This window comes from Lontra canadensis, unplaced genomic scaffold, assembly GCF_010015895.1.
Source record: "Lontra canadensis isolate GAN:19392208 unplaced genomic scaffold, GSC_riverotter_1.0 scaffold41, whole genome shotgun sequence".
Lineage (NCBI taxonomy): Eukaryota > Metazoa > Chordata > Mammalia > Carnivora > Mustelidae > Lontra > Lontra canadensis.
Window position 1 is genome coordinate 2,193,134 of NW_022631035.1, and position 22,538 is coordinate 2,215,671.

A 22,538-nucleotide genomic window follows, 5' to 3' on the forward strand; every position below is an offset into this window, starting at 1 on the left:
GGGTGTCTGTGGGTGGCTTCTCCAGGACACCCCCGTGGGCGCACCGGGTCTGGTGGCCACCAGGCAGAACCCCACTGAAAACACTGTTTCCGTGACTGGGAAACCGTATCTCCCAGTTGGTACACACGACTCTCCAAACTCGAGCCCCTGAAGCAGGTCTCTGGCCACTGAGGCAGTCAGTGAGATTACCTCACCAGGGGTCTGTACCTCCGCTCTGGGTGGGGGTGCCAGTGACTTCAGGGGCACCAGGGCTACCAGCCTCCTGCCTCAGGGGCTGGGAACGAGCCCTTCAGCACCCTGAAATGCAAAAGGGGAGATCGGGGTCAGGCAGGTGGTTTTCTGGAAACGTCTACAGGAGATGTGTTCTCGGGGCCTCTGGGTCGGACACGGCAACTGAGCCTTGGAGGAGGAGACAGCTTGGCAGAAAAGTGGGCAGATGGTTCGGATGCCTGTCTGTGACCTGCACAGAATGGGGTTCAAGGTTGGGCCCCAGTGAGAGAGGGGACCAGATGCCCAGAGAGCTGGGCTCGGGCGAGCATGCCTGAGGCTATGTCTACAAGGCTGAGCTCAAATCGCAGGGACTCAGAGGTCCCCGCGGCCCCTGGAAGGGCTCCGGTGCCGTCAGCGGGGGCTCTGCTCCGTCCACACGACCTTCTTCTGCTCGTCCCCGATGGCGGAGCGGACGCAGCCGAGCAGCGTCTCCAGGTCATTCCAGCCGTCGGGGGCCAGGCTGCCGTACAGACAGGGCGCTCTGTCCAGCGCGGCCTCCTCCTGCCTGCCCGCCTCCAGGAGCTGCTCCTCCGACGTGCCGAGCCGCTGCAAGGCCTTCCTGCACAGGCCGGACACGGGACACGCTCAGGGAGAGCCGCGCACTGGCTGCCCGGAGTGGACCCAGCTCGGAATTCCAGGGGACCGGCGTGCGGACCCCCCCCTCCTGGGGGCCAAGTGCCCCACAGAGGAGACATGAGTCGGGCCTCAGGTGACTTGCAGTGATGGGGGGCGGGGTCTAGTTTACATGCTCAGCCGACAAATCGTAAGGGGGTGACAGGACGTTGTAAACCGAGTACTGGTTTCCAGCCCCGTCCTCGCCTCATGTGGCCGGGCTGTCAGCTGCGTGTAGCCCACTAGACACGTGCCCTGAGTCAAGGCAGGGTCCAGGTCTCGCCTCACCGTCCCCCAGGCTGTCCCCGGAGGGGAGAGCAGCAGATCCTTTGTCCCAGAAGATGTGGGGGAACCACCTTGTCATGCTTCCAGGAGTTCCTGGAGCCCCCCACCCCCACGTGGCGCCAGGTGCAGACCCCAGGCCAGCCCCCGGGGCCACACCTACTTGAATTTCTTTGCTGCTCTCTCGTTGATGGGGATGTGGATGATGATGGGGAAGATCTCCATCCCGTGCAGGGCACAGATGCTGTCCAGCCGGACGTCCAAGAGGGCGTGGGTGTTCTGAGGGGGACAGTGGGGAGATGGGCCAAGGTCCTTGGCCTCAGCAGCCGCGAAGGGAACCCACACCCAAGAGGGGTGGTGGGGAGAGAACCCAGGGATGCTTTGTGGTGTCCAAGGGCGCTTGCTCTACCAAGAGTCTGTCCCTTTGGTTTGTCATCTGTGAGCCGTTGGGGTGGAGGGAGACTGAGAGGGGCCGGAACCCCCAGGGTCAGAAGGCTCCATCAGCCTCTGCCGGGGTAAAGGTTGGGAAGGGGGCGTCTGCCTCTGGCGCCCAGCTGGGCCTGGCCCTCTTAGGTCCCAGAAAGCTGCACAGTTCACGGTGAGCTCTTTTTCATGTTCATGTGGGCCTCAAATCACGGACTGTTCCCTCATCTTACTCGTTACCTGACAAATACTATTCAGCATTTCCTGTTTTGAGGAACCAGGCCTGGGGACATTAAGAGGCTGGCCCCAAGTACCCTGGATCTGAAAGGGCAGGGTCAGGGCTGGACCTTTCTGCACCCCTCCCTCTGAACACCAAGCCAGAGATAAGCTGAGCACCAGCACCGGGTGTCCCTGGCCAGCAGGTTGGTGACCAGCGTCCCCCAGATCTCAAGGCCAGTCCTTCCTGTCCTATCCCAGCACGGTCCTCTGGGGATGGAGGCCCCTCGCTCCCAGAGCAGCCCCCGCCCTGCCCCTTACCTTTTCCATGAGGGACTCGACAGCCCGGCGGGTCACGCAGTAGCGGCCACCGGATGCCTCCCTCTCCTGGATGATGTCCCCTCTCTGACTCGAGGCATCGTATTCCTCCTGGCTCAAGTACTCTGAAGGGGACAGTGGACAGGGACATCACACTCTGTGAGGTGAGGTGAGGGAGCCCCAAGCTAAACGTGCTCACCCCCACGGGCCCCGCCAGCTCCGGGCGACGCGCCTCCCGGAATGGGCCTTCACACTCAGAGGGGTCTGTGCCCTGCACGGCCCCAGACACCAGCGGACATGGCAGGGGCTCAGTCGGCGCCAGGGTGTGGGGGGACGGAGGGAGGAAGGAGGGGAGCAGCGACGCAGATGAAAAGTCCTCCCCGTCACCCCAGTCCAGCGTGCTCCCGGGGTGCACTCGTATCCAGCTTCTCACACCTAGCAATGAGCCCGTACGTCAGTGCTTCCTAGCAGTGGGCAGCTGTGCCCCCGGGGGCCGCTTGACAACATCTGGGGACATTTGTGGCTGTCACCACTTGGGGGGCATGCTGCTGTGTCTACTAGGGGGAGGCCAAGTGTGCTGCCCCGTGTCCTGCAACGCCCAGGACGGCCCCCCACAGAGGGGAAGGCAGCCCCATGCGACTGTCAGGGCCAAGGCTGAGAATAAACAGTCAAAACATGGGGTGCCTGGGTGGCTCAGTGGGTTAAAGCCTCTGCCTTCGGCTCAGGTCATGGTCCCAGGGTCCTGGGATTGAGCCCCGCGTCAGGCTCTCTGCTCCGCAGGGAGCCTGCTTCCACCCCTCTCTCTCTGCCTATTTGTGATCTCTCCTTCTGTCAAATAAATAAATTTTTTTAAAAACATAAAAATAAAAATAAACAGTCAAAACACAGCCGGCTTTTGCCTTTCTTCCTGGATATCCTCTGTTCTGAGCACGCGTTCTCCTGGGTCAGACCGGCGCCCGCCGTCATGGGGACTCCCGCCCACGACAGCTCCTCTCTGAGCCCCTTCCTCCCGTCGTGCCGCACCCGCAGCAGCCCAGGCCCGGGGGCCACAGCCCACCGCACTGTTGCCTGGTCTGCGGCCTCACCAGCTCCTGCCTGCCCATCAGAGCCGAGCTCTGCCCCGCCTTCTCCAAAGCACCTGTCTCCCTCCCCGGGCCACTTGTGGAGCCAACAACCAGCAGCCCATCTCGTCTCCAGGCGGCTGCACCTCTCCAGCTCCCTGTAGGGAACCTGGCACATGCTAGACAAGCCGGACTCACTCAGCCCATTACCCTCTGTGAACCCCAGTGGGGTCTGGACAGAGCCCCACTCCGCCTCCGCTGGTAACCCAAGGCCTACCGTCGCCATCGGCTGGCCAGTGCCAAACTAATGAACAAAAACTCCCACAAAGCGGCTCTCCCGCTCGTCAACCTCGGAACCGCCTCTCCTGCGTGCAGACACTCAGACCCTGTCCCCTGGCATGTAGGAGTCCAGATGGCCAGTTCCTCTCTGCGACTCTCCACCAAGGAGCTCTGGGGCTGAGCGGGTGAGGAGCCCTTTGGGGGTCCACCCCGGTTGAGTGCAAGCCCCATCTGCCGGCAGGATCTGCCCCGGATTGAATAGCATCCCCCCAAGATACATGACCATCCAGAACCTTGGAATGGGACGTATTTGGAAATAGGGTCATTGCAAATGTGGTGAGTGAAGATGTGGTCATCGGGAGTAAGACGGACCCTGATTCCATGACGGGTTCCTTATAAGAAGACGGTGTAAAGACACAGAGACATGGGAGGAGGCCAGGTGACGTGGAGGCAGAGACGGAAGCGATGCGGGTACAAGCCAAGGACCCCCAGACTGTCGGCACCACCGGAAGCCAGAAGAGGACAGGAGCGCCTCCCCCTGAGAGCCTCGGGGCGGAGGGGCGGGAGGGCAGCACAGACACGCCTGGATCTCAGCCTTCTGGGCTCCGTCACCACTCAAGACTAGATCTCTGCTGTTCCAAGTGGCCCAGACCACGGTTCTTTGTTGGGGCAGCCCCAGGACACTTGCACAGGAACCTCCACGCTGTTCTCCCGAGAAGGCAAGCATTGTACCAAGGCCTCGCCAGGCCACCCAATGGGCAGGTGGGGCTCCCAGGTGACACCGTACCTGCTGGGCATTTCTTAAACCCTTGGAGGAGGCACAGCTTCTCGCTGAGGATCTTCCCGACAACCCTGGGCACCAAGATCACTGGCCGGGGCTGGCTGGGCCTGTGGGGGTGCACCAGGGTGTAGGGCACCAGGGTGAAGCAACTCTCGGCCCAGAAGCACGCAGTGGAGGGCTCTGTGGGGGAGAGGAGGCATGAGTGGGCCGGGCGCCGGACCATGCTGTCTGCCAGCCCCTCAGGCCGCAGGCCGGACTGTGTGTTTGGGGCAGTAACAGAAGCTCGGCTCCCCACCAGGGACATGTGCATCCCACACCCCGTGGCTGACCGTGGAGGTCTCTTCGGGCTCAGCTCCCTGGGCCCACAGCGGGGAGAGAGAGAAGCAGTTCTCCGCCTTCCCAGCACACTGCGAGATCCCCAGCCACGGGGCCCTCGCCCTCACTGGCCCCGCAGGCCCACGCCTTCCCTCGCTCTGGCTCCCTGCTCTTCTAGGGTTTACTTCTCTTTTCATCAGTCATATGCACCCAAAACACTTGCCAAAAAGAGGAAAATTAACTCAAAGTAATTCACCTTACTCTCAGTCCACTCCCGCTGTCTTCACTACAGGGTTTGACCCGATGGGGCGCGTGCCACGCTGACCTCTGTCGTGACCTCACACCCACACCCACACCCATCACACCGAGGCCATCCAGGGCCCCCTTGGCCTGCACCACTGGCCTCACCTTCCAGCTTGCTGGGCTCCCACAGGGCCCCATTGAAGGATGAGCACAGAGGGCTGGCCTTGGTTCTGTCCACACTGATGATGCGGACCAGCTTCTGGGGTCCCCCGGAAGACTGCTGGAGGAGGGAAGAGGGACAAGCAGGTGTCCGAACCATCCGCATCCTGGCGCACTGCCAAATCCAGGCTAGTCCCTGGACCACCAGGCTGTGCTCACTGAACAGCCAGGAGGCTCAGGCCCCATGCTGGAGGGAGGCAGCGGGGAGGCAGGATGGGGTCCTCAGGCAGAGTCCCCGAGCAGGGCACCCCCTGAGCACGGCGTCCACAGTGCGGGCAGGCTGCATAAAGCGGGAAGGAACACCAGGGGCCCCCGCGGCCTAGCCCTGCCCCAATCCAGGGAAGCTGCCCTAGCGTCCTGCTCGGGGACAGCTGAACGGTCTGTGTGTCTGTGTCGGGACCTCAGAGGGACTAGGATGGGGTGCAGATGGACAGGCAAACGGAGTGGCCTAGGAGTGTGACACAGACAGCCCAGAGGATGGATCTGTGCCCACAGAGGAGCCTGGAGGCTGGGTGTGCTGTGCGGCCCCAGCAAAGACCTGGAGGGACCACCGGGGACAGGACATACCAGGTCGCACCCATGGGGTCAGCAGCCTATGGGCCCTGGCCCTGGGCCCCCAGGCCATTACTTGCCCCTCTTCCAGCTGACCACAGACAAGGCCAGGACCCACCAGGCAGGAACCTTCCCCCATCCCCCAGATGATGTGAGCCAGGAGGAAGAAGGCCAAGATAGAGAGGCAGGCCCCGCTGTGGCGCGGCCCTGTGTCTGGGATCCAGGCTGCCGGGTCTCCCAGCGCACCTTGCGGCCGGCGGTGCTTTGCTGAGCCATGTCCTGGATGAGAGCGATGAGCAGCTGCTGAGCCCTGCGCAGAGGAGGCCAGCCCTGACCCAGGGCAAGGAAGGCCCCGCCCAGCACCCCCAAACACACCCCTGCGGCCCCGGCCCCCGTCTGCAACCTGGGGGCAGGGAGCCCACTAGGGTCCCCTGGGGTGTTTAGAAAACTGCAGCTGCCAATGGAATTGCTCTGGTTAGGACCCCGCTGACTCCGTGGGAGCCTGGGTGTGGGCCATACTCTGGAACGTTGCAGCAGCAAGCCTGCCGCCACTGAGAGGGACGTGGCTTTGGGGAGCTGGGCAGGGCGCCCTGCTCTGTGCGCTGTGGGGGATCGGGAGCACGGTTCTCCGCAGGGCTGCTGCTGCTCCCTGGGAGGGCAGCCTACTGTCCCGGCTGGCCCCAGACGGAGAGGCTCCCCAGGACACGGGACTTTCCTAGCTGTAACCGAAATAGTCCCGGACACAGCAGGATGGTGGTCACCCAACCCGCAGGGGATGCTGTGCAACGTCTGGAGACATTTTGAATCATCTTGGGGGCAGAGGGGCTCCTTGTGTAGCGGGTGGACGCCGCTGAACGTCCTGCTGTGCCCAGACGGGCCCCCGTGTCTGAGCGAGCCAGCCCCAGATGTCACGCTGGTCCCGGATGCTCTAGAATGGTCTAGGACCAAGGGGCATCCCTTTGCACAAAGAAACCCCACCTACACAGTGACATTGGGGGTGACCCACCGGGGATGCCCCCTCAGGGTGTCTGGTCGTGCCCACCCTCTCCTCTTGGGCAGGAGGGCTCGCCCACAGGAAGCCAGGCCAGGCCCCTTTGGCCGTGCCCCCGGCCCTACCCAGGGAGGGGGAGGTGTTGGGGCGCGCCACCGCGGCTCACCGGGCGTAGTTGGGAATGGTGCCATGCTCCACACCCTTTGTGCTGTAGGGGCCCACGCGGTGGGCGCGCCAGCAGCCGCGGCCCTGGAACAGGGTGTCGCTGACGTGCAGGACATCACTGCATCGCACCCGCAGCTCCCCCTCCGCCCGCGCCTCCATGGCCAGGTTCACCCGGATGTAGAAGGAGTCCCCTGAGGTCACCACGTTGGCCTCCAGGTCCTGGACCAACCTCCTATAACCTGGTCAGAGATAACCCCAGGGCCATGATCCCCCTCGGGGAAAGTTCTGGAATCTGAAAGCAGGAGAGAAGGAAGGAGCCTCCCCTAGAGTCTTGGGAGCCATCCCGGTGCAGGAGCCAGTGGGCGGGAAGGGGACCCCCAGCTGCCCCGCGGCCCTCTGCACACTTGGGGCACAGTCTAGTTCTGGGGTGCGCGCCAGGGGCTCGGGCCTCAGGTGGTGGCCTTGCAGGCTGGGCGGGGGGGAGAGTGTGTACCCTCCGTGTTGACCTTCACAGACAGGCAGCAGAAGCCGTTCACCCTCTGCAGGAGCCCGACAGCTTGCTCCAGGGTCGTGTCCTCCAAGGTGGCCTTGAACGAGGGCTCTGTTGCTTCGTAATCCACCTGAGAGCAAACCAGTGTTGGCCTCTTTCCACCCGGATTCTGTACTCTGCAGTAGGACCTGCTCACCCTTCCCGGCCAGCCGCTCGCACCCACCAGAGCCCTTGCCACCGGCCCTGCTTCAAGACCTCGGGCTCCTCCAGCGACACTCATCCCCGTCCCGAGAGTCAAGCACCAGCCCCTTCCATCAACAGATGACCACGAGGGCCGAGTTTCCACTTCTCAAGACAGAGTCAAGCCTAGAGCATTTCAGGTCAGGGGTTCTCAGCTCGGGACTATTGACATGTGAGGCCACTGTTCTGTGCTGTGGGGTTGGCCCTGGGCCCTGCAGGACGGTGAGCAACATCTCTCCCCCGCCCTACCCCCACCGCCCTAGCGGTGGAAGCCCACAGGCACAGGGCTCTTGCTGTCCACCCCACTTGTTCTCCCAACCCTGGGCTGTTTCAAGTTTAGACGAGTATATATTTTTCAGGGTGCCTGGGCGGCTCAGTGGGTTAAAGCCTCTGCCTTCGGCTCAGGTCATGATCCCGGGGTCCTGGGATCGAGCCCTGCATCAGGATCTCTGCTCAGCGGGGAGCCTGCTTCTCACTCTCCCTCTGCCTGCTGCTCCTTCTGCTTATGCTCAGTCTCTCTCTCTCTCTGTTGAATGAATAAATAAAATCTTTAAAAAAACAACAACAAAAGAAAAACACTGATGAAAGATATTGAAGATGACACAGAAATATGGAAAGACATGTTAAGTACATGGTTTAGAAGAACAAATATTGTTAAAATGTCTCTACTACCCAGAGCAATCTACACATTTAATGCAATCCCTATCAAAATAACACCCGCATTTTTCACAGAGCTGGAACAAACAGTCCTAAGATTGTATGGAACCAAAGAAGACCCCGATAGTCAGAGGAATGTTGAAAAAGAAGACCAAAGTTGGTGGCATCACAATTCCAGACATCAAGCTCTGTTACAAAGCTGTCATCATCAAGACAGAATGGCACCAGCACAAAAACATAGATCAATGGAACAGAATAGAAAGCCCAGAAATCGACCCTCAACTCTATGATCAACTAATCTTCGACAAAGCAGGAAAGAATGTCCAATGGAAAAAAGACAGTCTCTTCAACAAATGGTGTTGGGAAAACTGGAGAGATTTTGTTATGTGCCAAAGAATGAAACTGGACCAGTTTCTTACACCATACAGAAAAGCAAACTCAAAATGGACGAAAGACCTAAATGTGAGACCTGAGACCATAAAAATCCCAGAGGAGAACACAGGCAGTAACTTCTTTGATCTTGGCTCCAGCAACTTACTGGACACGTAGCCAGAGACAAGGGACTTCATCAAACAAAAAGCTTCTGCACAGTGAAAGAAACAGTCAACAAAACTAAAAGGCAGCCTTTGGAGTGGGAGAAGATACTTGCAAATGACGAGGCCAATAAGGGTCAGTGTCCAAAATACATAAAGAACTTACAGAACCCGACACCCAAAAAACAAATAATCCAGTTAAAAATGGACAGAAGGAAAGAAATGGGCAGAGGACATGAACAGACATCCCTCCAATGAAGACATCCAGATGGCCAACAGACACATGAGAAAGTGCTCCACATCACCCGGCACCAGGGAAATACAGATCAAAACCACGATGAGATCCCACCTCATGCCAGTCAGAATGGCTAAAATTAACCAGTCAGGAAATGACAGATGCTGGCGAGGATGCGGAGAAAGGGGAGCCTCCTCCACTGTTGGTGGGAATGTAAGCTGGTGCAGCCATTCTGGAAAACAGTACGGAGATCCCTCGGAAAGTTGAAAACAGAGTTGCCCTATGACCCAGCAATCACACTACTGGGTATTTACCCCAATGATACAAACATGGTGATCCGAAGGAACACATGCACCCCAATGTTCATAGCAGCAATGTCCACAGCAGCCGAACTACAGAAAGAGCTGAGATGTCCATCAACAAGTGAATGGATAAAGAAGATACAGTTTACACACACACACACACACACACACACACACACACACACACACACGATGGAATACTATGCAGCCATCAAAAAGAATGAAATCTTGCCATTTGCAACAATGTGGCTGGAACTAGAGGGTGTTATGCTGAGTCAAATAAGTCACTCAGAGAAAGACAATTACATGATCTCACTCATATGTGGAATTTAAGAAACAAAACAGAGGAGCAAAGGGAAAAAAGGAGAGAGAGAGTGAAACCAACCCTTAACTCTAGAGAACACACTGATTTTTACAGAGGGGAGGTGGTGGGGTTGGATGAAACAGGCGATGGGGATTTGGGACTTGGGGTCATTATGGGAAGTGTTGAGCTGCTCTGTTGTGCACTGGAGACCAATATAACTCTGTATGTTCACTAACTGGAATTAAAAACTTTCAAGTAAATAAATAATAATAAAATATATTAAGATAACAGGACTGTCTCCCCAGACATCATAAAAGCTGCTTTAGCCACAACGTAGTCTGTTAGTGGTGAGGGAGAAGCGGGGGGCCCCAGGGCCCGGGAGCAAAGGCACCTGCCGCCCACCCTTCTCAGCACTCGTCTCCACCCCACGCCGTCCCTGCTGCAGCCCAGGCTCCTCCTCAGGAACACTGTTCTCTTGCTTTCGGGCCACATTGAAGTCACCTCCCTGCTCACACATTCACTTGATAATCATTAGTCAAGCAGTGTATTTATGGGTTTTGCAGTTTAGTCAATATTTCCCAATAAATAATTTTTTTAAATGCCCCGAACAAGATGGTGAAGTGTGTGTGATGGCTGTGTGTTTTACTACATACACAGGGCATGGTCGGCCCATAAAGAAAGAACAGGACTATAGCTGTATCAAAAGATCCCGGGTCAGTGCCGTGGCAGCCAGAAGCCTTCTCCGATGGCCGGTGGACCAGCCCCACGGCAGCTCTCAGGCTCACCCACCCCAGTTTGAGAAGGTTGGGGATCCAGACGGGGCAGGGCTACTGTGGGAGTCAGCTGGGGCTAGCTTCTAAGTGCGTGTGACCTTAGTCCGCAGACAACGCGTCCTTGTCAAGGCAGAGCTGCAGCTTCTGACCTGGCCCCGAGAGGGGGCAGCGGGGGGTGCCCGCGGGGTGGGGGACACACTCACCATCATGATCTGGGTGCCCGGGCGCAAGGCCATCTCGTCCGCCGGCGAGCCAGGGGTGACCCGGTGAATGAAGATGCCCGTGTGGTTGCCACCAATGACGCTTATCTGCTCCAGCAACGCGTCCCCCTGGAAGGCCAGCACGGTGACCTGGCTCAGGATCTTGCGGGCCAGCCTCCTCCGCACTGGGACGCTGCTGCAGGACAGGAGGTGACAGAGCCCACCAGCCACAGGGGGGGGGGTGTCGGGCCAGGCCCCAACGCCGCCGGCCCCAGCGTTCTGAATTGTCTCTCTCTCTCTCTCTCTCTCACACACACACACACACACACACACTGCCATGACCTCATCCTCAGAGGGGCTGTCACCTCCCAGTGGTGTTAGGACACAGCCCTCACTCTGCCCTCCCACCTGCGGCCCTGGCCACTCCCACTGCTCACCTGGATGAGGTGGTGAGACCCCCGTTGCAGGGCTGCACGCTGCTCTCACACTCAGGAAGGTCTGCACGGAAGGGCCGGGCTCAGACACAGGACAGGCCCGTCCCTGGGGCTCTGCCCTCCCATCGGAGCTTTACTTACTGGGGCAACCTGGTCCCGCATCCCAGCCCTGGGTTGCACCCCGCGGGCCTGTCTCCTTCTGCTGAGGCCGGACCTCCCCGCCTCTCCCCTTCCTCACTGCTGAGAACCCTAACGTCATCTTCCCCTGGACAGGAGCGGGATTTGGCCTAGTGTGTCCTCACGCGACAGCTGAGTGGCTCCCCCACATTTACAGGACAGGGCACCTTGGGGCTCGATTTCTGGCTCCATTAAAAGTCCGCTCTGGGTGCGGGGGTGGGTGACACAGGGGACGGGGACTGAGGGTGGCTTGTGACGAGCGCTGGGTGCTTAGAACAAAACGTGAAATTATCAAACCCGGCATAACTGGGCGCACTTCTGCCGGCTCCTTGCGCCGAGCTTACGGCGGGACAGAGCACACCGGCGGGACCAAGCGCACCGGCGGGACTGCCCCGGTCACACCGAGTCCCACCCCGAGTCCCAGGAAAACGGACCCTCCGGCCGGGCGGATGCCGCTGCGCGGGGGAACCAGGACGCTACCCGGAGCTGCGACAGAGGGATGCAAGGAGCGGTGCATCCAGGATGCAGACGCCCTGGGGGTCGCCCTTGGACCGCGGTTCCAGAGACGCCAACCTTCCCGCTAGGGCGGGGATTCTGGCCTCGTGGCGGGCTGGGAGCCCCGACCCCGCCTGCCCCAGGGGCGGCCACTCCAAACAGCACGAAGCCTGTTCGCCCCCTGGTGGCCACCGTGGGGAATTCGGACCGGGTGCTAAGCGCTTGCGGTGCCCCAGGCCTACGGCTGGGGGCAGGTGTGTAGGGTGGAAAAGGGGAGAGGCTGTCCGAGTGGGGCCCGTGGTAGAGAAGGAGAGGAGGTCGGTCAAGTCACAAATACGAGCAATGAGCCCCAGAAGTGGGTCTCAGGTGCCACCGCTGGGAGGAGAGATGTTCCCAACAGGTGCCTCCTCCGGGGTGGGGGTGGGGGTACGAAATCCTGCTGCCTTCTGATGTCGCTGGGAAACCTGAGTGTCCCCAGACCAGAGCAGGGAGGGACCGCGAGAAGGAACGTGTGTCCGGAGCTGTCTAAGCCTTTACTGCTGAGTGGGATGGAAAGAGGAGCACAGCTCCCTTGGCTTCCAGGTGAGAGACCGAAAGGACGCCCGGTGAACAGGGCATGGGCTGGAATGACCATGTACTTGGGATTGCCCAGAGGCCCAGGGCAGGGCAGCAGGGAAGCTCGCTTCCTCAGCCCAGCCTCTGGAGAGGCACTGGCTTGTCTCGCCGGCCTCCCTGGAAACCCCTGTTCTCCCTCCTCCTCCTGCTCAGCCGGCCCAGCCCAGGGGCGAGGGGATGGCTGCAGAGGCCCAAGTGGGGTGCACTCACCTGCTCTGTCTACAATCTCATAATCCAGGTCGGCATCCACTGCCTTCACCCCCCGGGAGAGTCCTTGGTCCACCTGCCGGATTTCTAGGAAACCACTGGAAAGCATGGGAAGACGACAGCTCAGGCGGTGCCGCTGTCTGCCTGCTCAGACCCCCCTGACCTGCCCTCAGCCCATATCCGGCGAGCTGCTGGGGCCCGTGCCATCCGAACCCCGTGGCCTATCATTACCTAAGAGACCAGGGGTCTTCCCGGAAGTCCTCTGCCGCCCGCTTGTACAGGGACTGTGGACTGGGAGGCAGGGGGCTGCTGGAGCGGAAGCTGTCCACCAGCTCGCGGTTGCACGTGGCGTTGAGGTCAGAGCAGAGCTGAGACTGGAGGAGGACAAGGCTGAGGCCGGCATAGCGCTCCCAGGGGGACCCCGCTCATCCCCTCCCTGCTGCTCCACTGGATGAGGGGCAAAACTGTAACAAACCGTGGTCCCTAACTCTCGGGGCAGAGGACTGAGAAGGACATAGCCCAGAGCTGGGTCATACTAGCTGGACCCTACTGCGTGCCAGGCCCCTGCCGGCTGCTTTCCACATTCCCCGTTACTCAGTGCAGACGCACACATCTACGCGGTGGGTAGCATGGTCCCACTTCACATGCAAAGCCACTGAGGCCCAGAGAGGCCCAGGCCCAGGCTGGCAAGGGCCACGTGTGGAGCGAGTCAGGTGCGCAGTGCACATCTGAACACAGGCCTGCGGCCACGTTGCCAGCCACACACACACACACACACACACACACACACACACACCCTGTCTAGCCCGCCAGGGGAGGGCGCAGCTGGCTTGACCCAGGAGAGGAGGAGGCACTGGCCGGCAGTACCTCAGTGGAGCTGGGGCTGCTGTCGTCACTGTCATCCCGCGGGCAGATGGCGAACATACGCACGAGCGGCTGCTTCCCCCTCAGACCCGGCTCCCTGGCTCCGGCTTCCTGCTCAGGCTGCCCGAGACGGGCCCCCGGCTGCTCAGTTCAGGCAAGTTTCCTCTCGGATGCTCCTGGGGGTTTCCAGCAAACCCACCTCCCTCCTGCCTCCACCTCCCCACTCCCGGCTCCAGGCAGCCTCCCCTGCTCATGTCCCCTCCTCGGAGCATGAGAGCCCCAGCCCTGCAGAAGCCGAGCCCCGAGGACAGCGACCAGCCTCGTGATGCTCTTTGGTCAGGAGCGGGGCTCCTGTATTTATGTATGTATGTATGTAATACGTACATACATACATATATATTTTGGGGGGGGGACGTGGTAGGTGTGAGGAGGGTGAAGGAAGAAAATTTAAAATACCTATTGCTCGTGGGCATGGGGAAGATTAAGTTCTACAGGTTGTATAAATATAAGATTTTGCAACTTTGAAGAACCCCGTACAACCACATGTATTACAATGTGAAATACACTGTCTTCTAGAAGTAGCTTGCAAATCCTTGGAAACTAATTTCTGGAGGTAAAAGCATCAAGTGGGGTTTCCCCGACCAGGAAGAGGAGGGTGTGGCTCAGCCTCAGGGAAGTCCTGGCCCCTCTGTAGGGTCTCACCACCCCCCGACCCCGTGCCTGGAGCTGGAGCTGCTGACAGACCGTAACTGGAGGTTTTGTAATCGTTTTAGCTCTTTGGGAACATAGCTTCCTTCGTGCCTGAAGCCAGCTCCTGGCCATCGGACTTGCAAACATCTCGGGAACGCATGAGCTACAAAAGCGAGTGGCTGCCGCCTGGCCCAGTCTCATAGGCTCTCTTTCTTCGTGGAACACCATATGTTACAGGTTCCAGAACCGTCTGCCCAGCTACCTGTCCCACGGCGTGTGTAGACCACCACCAGAGGCAGACATAGGCTCAACTCACCCAGTTATGTCTTCAGTGATTCGGTAACAAGGCTCGCCCATGAGAGCCAGAGGGCCTGATGTCCCAGGCGGGGCGCACGTGGCCCGGGACCCGTTCCCCCACCCAGCCCGGTCTCCCCGTGGGGTGGGAGGGAAGCACTCACCCCCTGGGGGGACTCGGCCGGCCTGCGGAGCTGCTGGCGCAGTTCACAGACGTGGTCCGTCAGCTCGAACACTTCTCTGCGGAGGGAGTCCTTCTCCGCCAGGTTCTGAGCAATCTCCATCTGGGCGGCGTCCCGGGCGGAGTAGGCCTGCCAGCCCGACAGGAAAGGAGGGAGGATGGTGCCGAGGGGGCTGGGAATCTGGAACCAGTTGCCATGGGCGGGTGCGGGGCGCCCCATGACCCCAGCCAGCTCCTCGAGGAGCCTGGGCCGGACGGCACACCCTGTCCCCGCTCGGCAGTGCCCCGGGGCCCCCCCAGTCAGGCACCTGGTCTCGCTCCTTCTGCAGCTGCTGGAGCTGACCCCGCAGGGCGTTCACCTTCTCCTTGTAGATGTCACAGTCCACCTTCGTCCTCTGGAACTGGAGTAGGGTCTGCTCCTTCTCTTCCCAGTACTGGCCGGGGACGAACACAGCCCATGCAGGCAAGCGGTGTGGGGTGGGGGGTGCAGGGGGGTGGCGGTGGTCGGGGACAGAGCGGCTGGTTCGGGAGCTGATATGGGTGACTTCCTGCTTGTTCCTTAAGCGCTAAATCTCGGGGTGGGCCTGCGGGGTTGCCGCGCTGATTACACCGGGACTCAGTTATCAGAACACACGTGGACGCGGCAGGTCGAAGCACGTGTTGTCCATCCCGCGTCCCAAAAGACGTGAACCATGTCTCATTGCTGCCTCTCTCTATCCCACCATCTCCTTCCTCCCGACCCTCCCCTGCCTGTCGTAGCCACGAAGTAACGCCCGCCCCACCGGAAAGCAGCCTGAGCTTTGTTGCTCGTGGGCCCGGTCCTTTCCTAAGCACCCACAGACCAGAGGCGACCGCTAGCCCGGGGCCGTGAGTCTGTGCCCCATGAAGCTCTCACGAGGGATGAGCGTTCGTGAGAGCCTGACCTCCCGGCCCCTGCCCTGCGCTGTCGCGGCCACCTGCCGGGGTCACCTGCTTGCGCTGCCTCTCAGCGGCCACGGCCCGCTCCCTCAGAGAGTGGATGCGGTCCACCAGCTCCTGCTTGCTCTCCAGGGCCTCGTCCAGGTTCTGCTCCAGGATGTCCTTCTCCGCCTGGGACAGAGAGAGGTCGGCCCAGGGACCCCGGCCTCCTGAAGGTCCTGCCCCTGGGAAGCGCCCCGTCTTTCTGCCCTGAGAATAAGCAGCAGGAAACTTCGGGGCCGGGCACGTGAATGGATTCAGGCTTATCCCCGCACCCGAGGCAGGACAAGACACAGGGTCAGCCATCAAAATGGGAAATGTGTGTTCTGCTTCTGTTTCTCTGGGCTGGGGACAGAAAGTAAACTGGAAGTCTCTTGGTGGGGGCCATCCCCCCGCCCGGCTGGGCCATGTCAGGCTGCTCTGACCACAAGGTCACCAGCACGGTCTCCCACAGAGGACCCACCAGGGGACAGGCCATTCCCTCTCCTGCCCACTTCTCAGGAAGGGGCTTAGGAATGGTGGCACTGCCCAGGCCCCATGACCAGGCCCACCCTGCACCGGGGTGTCTGTCACTGGACAGAACAGTTTTTTTTTTTTTTAAAGATTTTACTTATTTGACACACAGAGATCACAAGCAGGCGGAGAGGCAGGAAGAGAGAGAGGGAGAGGTAGGCTCCCCGCTGAGCAGAGAGCCTGATGCGGGGCTCGATCCCAGGACCCTGGGATCATGACCTGAGCCGAAGGCAGAGGCTTAACCCACTGAGCCCCCCAGGGGCCCCGATGGAACAGCTCTATAAACAGACTTGGTATTGATGGAAAGGAACCCACGAGGAGAGGCGGAAGTTTGCATAATTCCAGCAGTTGGTGTCACCCAGTTCCGCCCCTTCCTTCCCCAGCACGCGTGGACGGGACAGCACGGGACAGACTATTCTGCAGGCACAACACAACGGTGCCCCCCGCCCCCAGATCCCGCCATTTACAATCAGCCTAATTCCCTCCCGCCGCTGGGCCGGGGGGGGCTTGCTAGGTAGCCCCGTAGCTGTTCACCCTGCCCACACTCGAGGCCAGACAGGCGCAGGAAGGGACACGTAGCGTGTCCCAGGATGGCCTCCCGGCCTCAGCCACCCCTCCAGGGACCACCTGTGAGAACCAACCACCCCCGCCCCCGCCCCAGGCAGCTGCCAGGGAAAGGTGCGGGACCCACCAGGCTGAACGTCAGCGACCGGAGCTTCTCATTCTCCTCCTTCAGGCGGCTCAGCGCCTTGTCCCCGGGCTCCAGGTCCCCAGCCATCTGCGGGGACCGCCCCCGCAATTCTCGCGCGTGGCAGGAAGACATCTTCTCGCGCTGCAGCTCCTGCTTGGTCAGGTAGAGCTGCCGGGAGGAGGCGGAGGGAGGGCAGGGTAAAGGCTGGTTCTCCACCCGCCCGGGGGGGCCTGTGCGTCCCTCAGCCTCTGTCCTCCGGAGGACGCTTTCCATCCCTCAGGGGGCCCCTCCCCGGACTTCAAACTCCATGGAGGAGTTCTACCTGGTGAACAGTTCCAGCTCCTGCGGGGGAGAAAGGCATTTCTAGCTTTATTTTTTAGATGAGGTGAGCCATGGAATCACGGGGTGGGGTCCCGGGAACAGAGGAAGGAGCCCGGGAAATCAGCTCTCTGGAAATCAGCCCAGGAAATCCCTCTCTGGAAACTTCAAGTCCCAGCAGCCGGTGGGTGGTGAGTGACCAGCGAGCGAGCCTCGTCCAGCATGTTCCCTGACTTCCCCGCCTTCCCACATTCTGCTGAGTACGTGGCAAAGGGACTCAGGATTCGTGGAAAGCAGGACGTGAGAAGAAAGGAAATCGAGTCAGACGGAGCAGAGATGCCTGATCTACGCAGACGCACTTGCAATCCCGAGCAAATATGGGCCACCCCTGGCCCCACAGGCGGTGTGTCCAGGGCTGTGGTCCCCTGGAAGCTACATGGCCAGGGCCTGGGGGCCTCCACCCTGCCACCCTGCAGGATTGCACCCCAAGAGAAACTCAGACCTGGAACCCAGGGCCTGGCCTCTCGCCCCCAGGAGGGTGTGGTGCCCCTGGCGGGGAGGGGACTTTCCCCAAAAGAAAAACCCAGAAAGTCTGGGTGTCAGGGTGGAGGCAGCACTCCCTCTGGGGTCAAGAGGAGAAGGAAGAACCTTTCCACTCGGGCTTTTTCCCTCCTGACATCCCCATAGCAAATTTTCCATAAGCAACTGCACAGCTCCGGCTGTGGGCCGTCTGCATTAGAGCGCGTTAGACTCCGTATACTAACTCACTCCTTGGGACCTGCACGGGGCTGGGTGCGGGGCTAAAACTGAAAATAAACTGAGCAAATGAACCTTATTTCAAACACTGGGGCCACAGCGATGGGAGGGAGAGAGAGGCAGAGGGATGGAGAGCGCCAGCCATAGCAGCTCATGAACGACAAACCCTCAGCTCTCGACAGCTCTGTTTGGTGCCCGAGGTGTTTGCCATGGCCTATAGGCTGGAGCAGGTGAGCGTTCGTGTGGGTGGGGGGATTCTCACTGTGGAAGAAGGGGAGCCCAAAGATGGCATGGGGGAGGCAGGGACACACCCTGGGGACGGGCCAGAATTAGAGGTGGGTGTGACCTCACAGTTTCTAAGATACACGTGTCTGTGGACATGCATCCTTGCACGCGTAAGTCTGTATGCATATCTGTGTGTGTCTGTGCACGGGCGTGTGTATGTGCACGTTTCCTAGCTCTGTCTGCTGGAAGCGCCAAGGAGCAAAGACACCCCAGGGGCAGTGAGCACCCCCAGGGCCCCGATCTTGCTGTCTGCAAGAATCTAGGGCCCTGGGGCACCTGGGTGGCTCAGTGGGTTAAGCCTCTGCCTTCGGCTCAGGTCATGATCCCAGGGTCCTGGGATCGAGCCCTGCATCGGGCTCTCTGCTCAGCAAGGAACCTGCTTCCCCCCCTCTCTCTGCCTGCTTCTCTGCCTACTTGTGATCTCTGTCTGTCAAATAAATATTAAAAAAAAATAAATAAAAGAATCCAGGGCCCTTCAGGGAAATGGCTGAGCCCAGAGCTGGGGCAGGGTGGGGACGAGACGATCCTAGGAACTCGAGATACCAGCAAGGGAGTGTGCGCTCAGAAAACGAGGGGCCGTGCCACAGGACACGGAGGACATTGAAGGGGCCCCCCCGGCCAAATCTGGGATCATCTGAGGAAACTGCTTCGGGACGGTAGTATGTTACAGACTACTGGAAACGGGAGTCCACATGCCTATGCCACAACAGACACACGAGCGGGGGGGTGGGGAGGATTAAAGGCTCCTCCTCCCGGCAGGGGTGGGGGCCACAGGGGGCAGGGAGAGGGACAGCCGCACCTCCTCCTGCAGGCTTCGGCAGCGCGTGGCGGCCAGCTCCTTCTCCCGCAGCGCGTTGCTGTAGTGCAGGGACAGACCGAGCATCTCGTCCTTGAGCTTCAGCACCTCGTGGAAGTGGGCGCTGACCTCGCGCTTCATGCGGTCGTGGTCGGCTTCCATCTGGCCCAGGCTCTGGACGCGGGCCTCGGCCTGGCCCAGGTGCTCCTGGAGCTGCTGGCAACGCCGCAGCAGGGCCTCCTTCTGCCCCTTCTCCTGGCTTAGCTCCTCCTGCAGGCTGCTGATGGCCCCGGCCAGGCACTCGGTCAGCTTGGACGTCTCCATGAGCCCTGCGGACAAGGGGCAGGTGGGCCAGGGCACCTCCCTCCTCGGCCACCAGGGGCTTTGCTACCTCTGCCCAGACCCTCAAGCAGGAGTCCCCCGACCCTAATCTGTGGGTCTCCTTAGAAACTTCCGGGCTTGGGGTACCTGGGTGGCTCAGTGGGTTAAGCCTCTGCTTTTAGCTCAGGTCATGGTCTCAGGGTCCTGGGATCGAGTCCCCCATCGGGCTCTCTGCTCAGCAGGGAGCCTACTTCCTCCTCTCTCTCTGCCTGCCTCTCTGCCTGCTTGTGATCTCTCTGTCAAATAAATAAATTAAATCTTAAAAAAAAACCCACAAAACTTCCGGGCTCAACCGGGCTCAGTTCTGGTTATATAAATAGCATGACTGGTAACGGTGGAACCAGGATTACCCCCTTGAGCCTTCCCAGGGGACCCTGCTGTGTAGACCCAGCTCCCCCTCATCAGCTAAGGCGTGCTCCTGCCAGATCTTCTCCATGCCACCCTACGAGAGACATAACAAGAACGAGGGATAAAAATCCATACAACAGAACTCCAACTAACGTCACCACGGTCTACGATACCAAACAGGCAGAAAGGTTTTCCCATCCAGTTTTGAGTGATGCTGGTCCTGCCCTTTGCACACCAAAGTCTTTCTATAGCTCCTGCACGGAAGCCTGAAATCAGCGAACAGAAATGGCCGTATTTCCCTTTAGGTCGGCTCGATCTCCGCTCTTCCGGTTGAGCGGAGGTACGGAAGGCTGCCGGCTCCACTCCTCCTCCCCTCCGGCAGGGGCCTCTCCCAGCAGAAGCCGCCCCAGGACCGGGCTATCCCCTCCACATAAGCACACGGCTGAGGCTAAGGCCATCTCAGGAGCGTTTCTAGGGAAAGGCCATACTTGCCCTCTCCCTGCATCTCCCGGGTACAGACTCTCTGCCCCAAGCGGAGTTCCCATTGCTACTGCAGAAGTAGGGACAGATCTTTCCTTTCCTTTTCTTTTTAATATTTTATTAGAGAGAGAGAGAGAGCAGTGGGGAGGGGGAGAAGCAGACTCCTCACTGAATGGGATCCTGATGCAGAAGTCGATCCCAGGACCCTAAGACCATGACTTGAACCGAAAGCAGATGCTTAAGCAACTGAGCCACCCGGGCGCCCCAAGATCTTTCCTTTTAGATCCAGAGGCCACGGGTTCCTTCTCCTGCCACCCACACACGGTTAGTGGGGGTGTCATCACCCCCAGAGTGCTGGGGGGTTAGCAGGAGAAGCAAGAGCATGCAGGCACTGGGACCCAGAGGCTCCAAAGAAGCCTGTGCCCAAGACCCCCAGCCCCATGACCCAGCCCTCACCACTGAAGTTGCTGAAGTCCACCTTGGGCTGCAGCCCGGTGACCAGGGTGTAGATGTCCGGGTTGTGGAACTTCAGGCTCTCCAGGAAGGCAATGGCTCCGTTCTTCCCTCGCGTCTTCAGCAAATCCAGCAAGTGCCCTTGGGTGAGAGGATGGTGTCAGGTCGTGAGGTTCTGGGTTTCCCTTGGGATGCAGGATGCGGAGGAGGAGGAAATCCTCGCACATCTAGGGATCAGGAGGTGACAGCAGTTTTCCGGGATCCCTGGGGGCGGGTGCCCTCATCGCTCTTCTCGGTCCTTTAAGGGACGTGTCGGCAGCCAGTCCCCAGAAGGGCCAGGCTCATAGTCCTTGAGAAGCTACTATATATAACCCAAGTGCCAAGAGTTGTTCATAAAAGAAGGAAAAAGGTGACGTTTGCTCTAAAGACCTCCCAGCCATGTTAGCGGACATATGCGGACACCATACAAATCTCATGGGATGAAAGAAGCAAAGGACAGTGCCCCAGGGCCCGAGTCCCAGCGAGCCTGCCTCCCGGTCCCACGGCTCTCAGCAGGCCTCCTGATCCCATGGCTCTCAGCCCAGCTTGGTGGCTTGGATTCCTTTCTCCTGGATCTAAGGCTCCTAAACATCAGGCAGAAACAGAATCATGTTCATAGCGACCACTTTACTGCCTGCTTCCTATAGCCGCGGCTTGGAGGTCAGTGTCTTATAAACTGTCTCATCCAGTCTCCTAAAATTCTGACAGGGTGAGGCTATCAGCTTCCTTGGTTTTCAATGAATGAACATAGCTAGTCAGACTCTCAGAATCGGCTCCGAAGACATCTGGAGTGGGTTGAATTGTGCCCCCCTCCCCCAAACAAAGGAACCTTCATCTGGAACCTGCCAATGGCAGCTAATCTGGAAAAGGGTCTTTGCGGAAGAGATCACCCTGGATTATCGGGGTCGGGGGTCCTGAATCCACCGAATCCAGTAACAAGTGCACCCATGAGACAGAAAAGGAGACACAGAGAAGACCACGTGAGGACAGAGGCAGACCCTGGAGGGATGTGGCCATAAGCTGAGGGCCAGCTCGGGCCACCAGGAAGGCACAGGCAGGGACATCCCCCTCGAGCCCACACCTGGATCCCAAACTATGAGCCAATACGTCTCCGCTGGTCCAAGCCATCCCGGGCTGGTCGCCTGTTACGGCAGCTCTGGGAAGGCCCTACAGAGTCCCCATGCCTGGAACGTGGGTCCTTAAAGTCCTGCACTCCCTGCCGGGCCCCAGGCTTTGTGGCACAGCCCGTGTGGAGCTGCCGTGGCGGGGAGGGGCCGAGGAGCCGGTGTGCTCCCGGGGGTCCTCACCGACTCTCATGACGGTGTTGGTGAACCTGGGGCCGTGGAGCACCTCCTCCTCGTCCAGCTGGTCCAGCACCTTGGCCTGGCGCAGGTAGGGGGTGAGGCGGCTGGGGCAGATGCTACGCACAATCTTGTGGCGGTGGCTCTCCAGCAGCTCCCATAGCGCGTCCTCGTCCAGCGCGGTCAGCGTGGACTCCGTCCGGCGCAGCTCCGCCATGGCCCCGAAGCCGGGAATGCTGGAAGGAGAGGGTGGCCGTGGACGGCTGGACCCAGCGACACAGCCTCCGGGCCCGCAGGGGCCTTTCCAGTCCAACCCCCTCACCCCAGGTCACGGGCGGGCGGGGAGGGGAGTGACCGGTCTGGAGAGGACGGTGACGCCGCCCTGGCCCTGGTGCCCAGTGACCTGGGCCAGGGCGCTAATTAGCCCTCCCTCTTGCTGATTTCACATCAATTCCTCTCTCCGGAGAAGAACAAGAACTGGTTTCTCTGGGCGTCGGGACACTGAATTTGCCTTTGAAGCCTGGGAAACTGCCCTGGGCCCTGGGGAGCTGATTTACAAGCTTGGTCCAGAACAAGCATTCTCAACGGGGGCGACAGAGCCCCCCGAAACTCTTACCCTTCCACGTACAAAGCTCAGCTGTGCACGAACACATTCAGCACACCTGTGATATGACGATCTCTCGGAGCACAGCGAGGGAGGAAACGTCTAAGGCGGCTCCTTAGGGCTGAGGACGGCAGGAGCTTCAGGGACACTGCCTGGAACAAACGTAGGGTTTGGATGGCCCATCCAGCCCCCCCCCCC

The 22,538-nt window shown here is 59.9% G+C and overlaps 1 protein-coding gene across 1 annotated transcript; it reads right to left on the reverse strand.

Moving 5' to 3' along the window:
- Positions 1-564: 564 nt before the first annotated feature.
- On the reverse strand, positions 565-21,953 carry CARD14 (caspase recruitment domain family member 14). The gene is made up of 20 exons (XM_032870436.1): positions 21,743-21,953; positions 20,400-20,537; positions 18,738-19,063; positions 16,580-16,747; positions 15,388-15,507; positions 14,727-14,852; positions 14,402-14,548; positions 13,257-13,373; positions 12,621-12,757; positions 12,393-12,487; positions 10,899-10,959; positions 10,465-10,657; positions 7,221-7,347; positions 6,729-6,966; positions 5,818-5,881; positions 4,966-5,080; positions 4,249-4,422; positions 2,125-2,246; positions 1,328-1,443; positions 565-829 (listed from the first exon to the last, which is right to left on the reverse strand). Exons 1-20 carry the CDS (start codon positions 21,951-21,953, stop codon positions 622-624), a joined length of 3,003 nt encoding a protein of 1,000 aa, XP_032726327.1. The 3' UTR covers positions 565-621.
- Between the last annotated feature and the right edge of the window lie 585 nt (positions 21,954-22,538).